This window comes from Epinephelus moara, chromosome 9 (assembly GCF_006386435.1).
Source record: "Epinephelus moara isolate mb chromosome 9, YSFRI_EMoa_1.0, whole genome shotgun sequence".
Classification (NCBI taxonomy): Eukaryota; Metazoa; Chordata; class Actinopteri; order Perciformes; family Serranidae; genus Epinephelus; species Epinephelus moara.
This window is the reverse complement of record NC_065514.1, coordinates 36,215,972-36,222,458: the sequence shown is the minus strand read 5'-3', so window position 1 is coordinate 36,222,458 and position 6,487 is coordinate 36,215,972. Positions and strand designations below refer to the sequence as shown.

Below are 6,487 nucleotides of genomic sequence, written 5' to 3'. Positions count from 1 at the left end.
CATGACAAGAGTACAAGTCTACATCAAGTTGCAACCATGTTTCTAATGAACTGCATTCATAAATAATTGATTTGCAGAAGAGAGTAACATTCACTGGTATCATTCAGAAGCATTACTGAAGAAGTGTGATGTGTGTTTTACACAAGGAAGAGTGAGGGTGTGGTTAGATAAGAGACCAAACTAGAAGTTTGGATTACCAAGGCCAAATGGGTCCCTAGAGGAACGAAAAGCCCCAAGGCCACTTGTGGCTAGGGGTTTGAAGTAATTTGATTACTTGTATCTTTGTTTCACAATATGGGAACATGTTCTACTAAAGCACAGTATCAAAAGAAGTCTTAATTTATTATCTGGTCATGAGGCTGTGTCTTAAAGAGAGTCCCAGTGTTGAAATCCAGCTTTAAGATATTTCAGGCAATGTTGTGGTTACATGGTACTTACACGCCTAAATTCATTTGTGATTAATTAAATTACCACACAGCAAACCTGGGATCAGGTAGTTTTCCAAACAAGCAGCAGCCTCTGAGACTGAAAATTGAAGCCAAAGCAAAAGTGCCAAAAACTGCACATCTTTGAACCGCCACTTGAGGCTGGCTCCAAAACAGTCTCTCGCTCTCAAACCCCTTTTTCACTTTGGTCCTGATGGACCCAGCGTTCAAATTATGGCACAGAGAGGGCATTTTTTAAGGACCTTTTTCTTAAAATCATTCATCTCTTTCAAGGCTTTACTCAAAAATGTTGACATTCATTGGTGTCATTTTTTCATATTTACAGGCTTGTAGTTTAATCATGAAACAGTATACAACATTCCCCCTCCTCCCACCAAACTGCCCCTTTGAAGAATGTTTACAGTCTGAGTCAAACCTTAAAGGACAGATATCCAGAGCGTATGATCCAATCCAGCACATAAACCCTCCATCACTAAGCAAGATAAAAGATGCCTGTGAACAAGACCTCATAATGACTGTCCCTGACAACATCTGAGATCTCAGCAGTCACATTTATTCCTCATTAATTTGCATCTGCCACTGTCTGCTGCAGTTCAAGCTCTGTCACCGTCTCTGTTTCACTAAAGCTTAACTATTAAAATTGTTCTTTATTACTGATGACAGTTGTTCGAGATGCAAACATTCTCCTGCAGCAATCAGCCACATGTTCGGGTCATGTAACTCATTATGTAACACTTGGACCTCTATATTTGAAGTATACTAATTTATTTGCAAGAAAACAATGGATCCTGAACCATTTACAGCATTGTTTGGCATACCTCTAACCAGGCAGGGTATTACTTCATACCAATCGACCGCTATTGTGTTTATGTCACTGTTAGCACAAGGCTAATTAGATGGAATGATGATATGGAAGGCTAACTGCCCCCCTCCTCTATACAGTGGGTGAAGGAGGTCATGATGTGTCTTCAAATAAAGAAGCTAATATTTACTCTGAGGGGTTCACTTGGGAGATATAATCACACTTGGATGCTTTTTATTGATGCCCAGCATGCCCAAGACCTCAATGAAGAGTTCAAAAAAAAAAAAAGAAAAAGAAAGAAGAAAGAAACATGTTTACATTCTAATACAAAAAACTGTTTTGGTCTCTATAGCTAATTTCAACATTCATTACAACTGTACGGGGGTGAATTAATAACTCAACTGTTTACATTTTATGAAGGCTTAAAGTTATGCATAATTAGGGGTGGGCCACTTGGAGTGACAGTGTCCTTATCTTCTCAATCAGATCCACCCTGCTCTCCTCCACAGCACCAGCCTCTTGCCCAAATATGGTCACTTCTGGGTTAAAACAAACAAACAAAAAAATACGACAGCAGAAATGCTAAATGAAAACCAAGGATTGATGTCATGGTACCTACATCCATTAATTTTACAACCTTTGATTCCAACAGATTACTACTGTGCACAGTGCACAGCGAAGGACGAAGGGGGGTTTACAATTTATTTTTGCCCAAAGGCCCTAAAAGAAGTTAATCCGGCCATGCCTTACTAAATCTCAGTAATGCTTTAGTTGCAACAGATATTATGGGAATAAAGACTAAAAAACAGAGAGCAAACCTGATATGATACATGATTAACAGCAAATTGTGCTGGTTATGAACACTTACATTTAAAATGCAGCTCAACATGAACTTTTATACAGTCTAGTTATACACAGGACAGGCTGCATGATGTTTCCTCCACAGTAGCATACATGAGTGTAACCCTGAGTAAAGCATTGTTGCAGAAAATTTCTTCTGTCCAGGAACGTCTTTCTCTCATCAACAGGGTGAAAATAAGTGAATGTCAAAATGTTAAGAAACGGATGTCAACAGTTTCACAGAAAATTGGCTTTATTGAATATAAATCTCTGTTACAGTACCCATGAGGTGGTGCTGCTGGAATTTAAGTCAAAATGTGAGCAAAAGACAAAGGCTTTGTATGATAACAGTCATTTTTATATCAGGCATGCTAGCGTAGCTGTGCCATGTTTGCTCTAAAAATCATAGGTAAAAGAAAGTAAAGACACGTGTGGTGTAAGGGTGGATTTCATGATGTTCTGATAAATTATTGAAATGGGTTATGAATTAAGTGCATCGAAAGGGTAAATGATTTTAGCAGATTATAATACTTGAGACAATTATACGAAGGCACTTTATAAGCACTGATATACTGGGAACAAAGAGTGAGCTCACATTAGGCCCTTGGTAATGAGAAATAATTTGAACTCTACGCAAGTAATATCTAACAGGAAAGCATTATGTGAACAGAACATATATACCTCAGACTGGAATCACAGGATTGTACTGAGACAGGAATTCTCTAGAAAATAAAGGAATAGTTCAGATTTTTTGAAGTAGGGTTGTATGAGGTGGTCCATGGTCAGAGAAGTGGCAGGAGTGCTGAAATGGAAGCTAAGCAATGTACTGCCGTGGATGGGGGTCGGCAGCAGAATGCAGAAAGCAGTCTGTTCCAACAGGGAAGTCGTCAACGGCTTCAGTTCCCCATCTATGCTCTCTTAAAAGCCACCAGATGCCATTAACATAAACAGTAATTTTGGCTTGCTGGACACAGGAGCTGCTGGTCTACTGCTGCTTCGATCAGTTAGTTAGTTTGTTATTGTGTGACTTTGGTGAATCCTGACTAACCCCTTGAAACACCAAAGTGTCACACACACACACACACACACACACACACCCACACACACACACCCACCCACACCCACACACACACACACACACACAAGCTGTGTCTGTGTTGGACTCCTGCCTACTTCCAACTGTGCCAACTGACATCTACTGTTGGTAGCACATTGACAATAGATGAGGACTTCATACAAGCCCAATTTAAAAAATCTGAACTACAACTTTAAGCACTGTGTCAGACACTAATATTGGCACAGATAACATGTCACTGGAGCGAGTCACAAAACAATGAACACCCAAATACAGTCAATATGATGTCACATGTCTTAAAGTTAAATATATGGCTTTATAATCTTCACACAAACAAATCTTCTAATCTTATCTAGGTCTAAATACTGGAGCTGCTTAAGTCAAAATACTTACACGAAAAACTTTTACTAAGACAGCCACTTATTGAAAAATTTCATTTTAATACATTTTATAGCTCAATCTTTAGAAAAATAATGTTTTTCTACTCTGATTTGTTCCATTGCAAAGTTAATTTTACCAAATTCAAACATTAAAACTCCATTTGTCCTTTTTTCAGTATTAAAAGTAACGTACTGAAGATCATCACTGTCCATGTGGTCACCACACACCTCTGCTTCACAATCACTTAGACATTGCGTCTCTTTGCCTCTAAACATGCACACTAACACAAAAAAACACAACACATCTCCATAGAAAATTTGCATAGATTATGCATAATTTGCATAAAAGCCTAAATTGTGCTTGCCTTCATATCTCTATGATCTAACATTAAAGTTCTAACAGTGAAGGCGAGCAGAATTTATTGGCAGGATTTTGTTATTTTTCGAAGCCACACAGCATGTACACAAAGACACGCTATCCAGATACAAAGGACAAGAAAAGCGCCAGATATATTTCAAAAGTATATGATCATATATAGTCAAAAGCAAATATACCTTAATAAGGATTTAAGGCATACATATATTTCTGTATTATCAAACTCATAATCATCATAACACTTTTGACTTTCAAAATTAAATATAGAAACAGATTGATAATAACCATCCTGATACATCACTGTGGAATTGGAGTCAATCTGCCTAATGTTACGTTTCTACTGAAGCATGAAGCCATGTCTCTCTACATGTAGCGGGGGGAAGGTCCTGAGCATTCCACGGATCACTGTTGCATTACTGATGTACACACACACACTCTCACTGTTCCTGGCCGTCCTCCCGCAACTCTGAGGGGAGGAACTTGTACTGCTGCTGTCTGATCATGGCCAGCTTCTTCCTGGCCTCGTCCAGCTCCCTTTCTTTCCGCAGCATCTCCTCCTGAGCGGCGATGATCTGCAACACAGCACAGTCTGTCAACACACTGATGAAACACCAGCTTTATCCACACATCCAATCACAAAATACAACAACTGACTTCTCACTAAACCCCTCACCGTTTCTCTAAGCAGCTTTACTTTAGAAACCAGAACTAGGCAGATCTGTCAAGCTTTGGAATCTCCAGCGAGCCTCAAGTGGTGAGCATGGGGTTCTCATAAGTCACTTGTTACATTAACAGGGTTATTCCTGGCTCCAAATAAGGTGGAGATGATCACGCGTAAACATGTGCATGTGTACTATGCCTTAAGCTAGGGGTAGGTGATATATCAAATGTATTGCAGCTTGTTCCACGTGGGATGAATAAAATGACTACACTGCAAACATCAAGTATAAAGGGTCGCAATGTTTCCTTATGACACCAGCATGAGACTTGCTTTGCTGTTTCGGCCCTCTTGCTCTCTCCTTCTGCTCTCTCCCTCTCACAGACATAGACAAACAAAGAATTACAAACATGATATGTCACACACACACGCTCCTCTGCCCACCCAGAACACCTTCTCTCAAACAACAGTGTGTGAGCAGATTGAAGCGTGTTTCTCATCTGCATGGCTCCAGATCGCTAACGTTACCATTTAGTCACATTTTGTGATCATGAAGCACCACTGCGACTTGCAAAGATTATTATTATTATATGAACTGGAGAGCTGTTAGTTTGTTTTTAGCTCAGAGTGAAGAAATCCTCACATTTAAAGGTGCAGTGGCAACAGTGTAACTTTGTGCTAACTGCATATATCCAACCGTTGGCTCTGTCCACAGTAAGAACATCAACAATTCTAGTCTCGCGTGACCAGCCTCCCTTACTTCGGAATGGGAGTCTGGGGACATTTGTCTTTTGTTTTGTAATAGAAATGGGAGGGGATATCCAGACCACGTGACGGCGTTGCCATATAGGTGCGACGTGTCTTACATGTAACAGAGACATTGCAGCTCTGCAATAGAGGTGAATCAAATGAAATCATATCCATTTTAATCTCTTCTTGCGATGCACTGAACACTTCCTTTTCTGATGTACTATGGACAGCAATTAGGGGAACAGCAATTCCGGTGTAGGCGGGTGTAAGGCAAAGCTAATCAACCGTTGGTCGAGGAAGTATGGAAATACACGGATTTGGATCCAATCACATTCACTGCCACTGGGAGCCAGCGCTAGTTCTATTACAACTTTCCTATGGGAATGTCCAGACGACAGAGTCAGCCAGTGTGCTGATGTCATCGGCGTCTGTGTAAGAGACTACAACAATTCTTGCTCGAGATGATCTGGGTGCTTCAAAATAAAAACACAAGTGGTTCTACTTTGATTTTTTGAATTATAACAATACTTTATTCAACTTTATTATAACAGTACTTCATTTAACTTTGTTATAACAGTATTTTATTTGACTTTATTATAACAGTATTCCTTTTTTTCATTTTTATCATAACAGTACTTTATTTAACTTTATTATTACAGTATTTCATTTAACTTCATTAGACTCTCCTGCTCGTTATTGGATTTGGAGAAATTTACATTCAACATTAGCCAACACTTCTGTTAGTCTTCATTGTAAAAGCATTTTCTCCTTTTACTGCATAAAAATACAAACAATAGAGCACAAATCTAACTGCAGTGGTATAATGACGTTCTTGAGGCATTACGTTCACAATAATGGCACAGACGTACAGACGGACAGATGGACAATCTCAAAACAATTAGTCTGGCCACGGTTATCACTAGTGCAGAGGCATAATAAAATTTATTTCTGAAAATGAAGTGCAGTAAACATCAGATACTTTTAAGACTTACACTCAAGTAATATTCTAATAGGTGAATTTAACTTCTACCAAAGTCTTTTTATGGTAAGATATCTGTACTTTTACTCAAGTATGGCTTTCATGTTCCTTCATCTGACACTGTCTGACTGTGATGTGTCCAAGTAAGTTTTTCTAAGTAAGCAGGGTTATTTAAGGTTTA

General features: G+C 39.1%; 1 protein-coding gene across 1 annotated transcript in view; it reads right to left on the bottom strand.

Annotated features, from left to right (window-relative positions):
* Window positions 1–2,323: 2,323 nt before the first annotated feature.
* tln1 (talin 1) overlaps window positions 2,324–6,487 on the bottom strand; it is a 173,487-nt gene continuing 169,323 nt past the window's right edge. Inside the window, exon 57 of the mRNA XM_050052653.1 lies at window positions 2,324–4,491. Coding sequence (XP_049908610.1) covers window positions 4,357–4,491 — 135 coding nt within the window. The 3' untranslated portion in view covers window positions 2,324–4,356. The remainder of the gene's footprint in view (window positions 4,492–6,487) is intronic.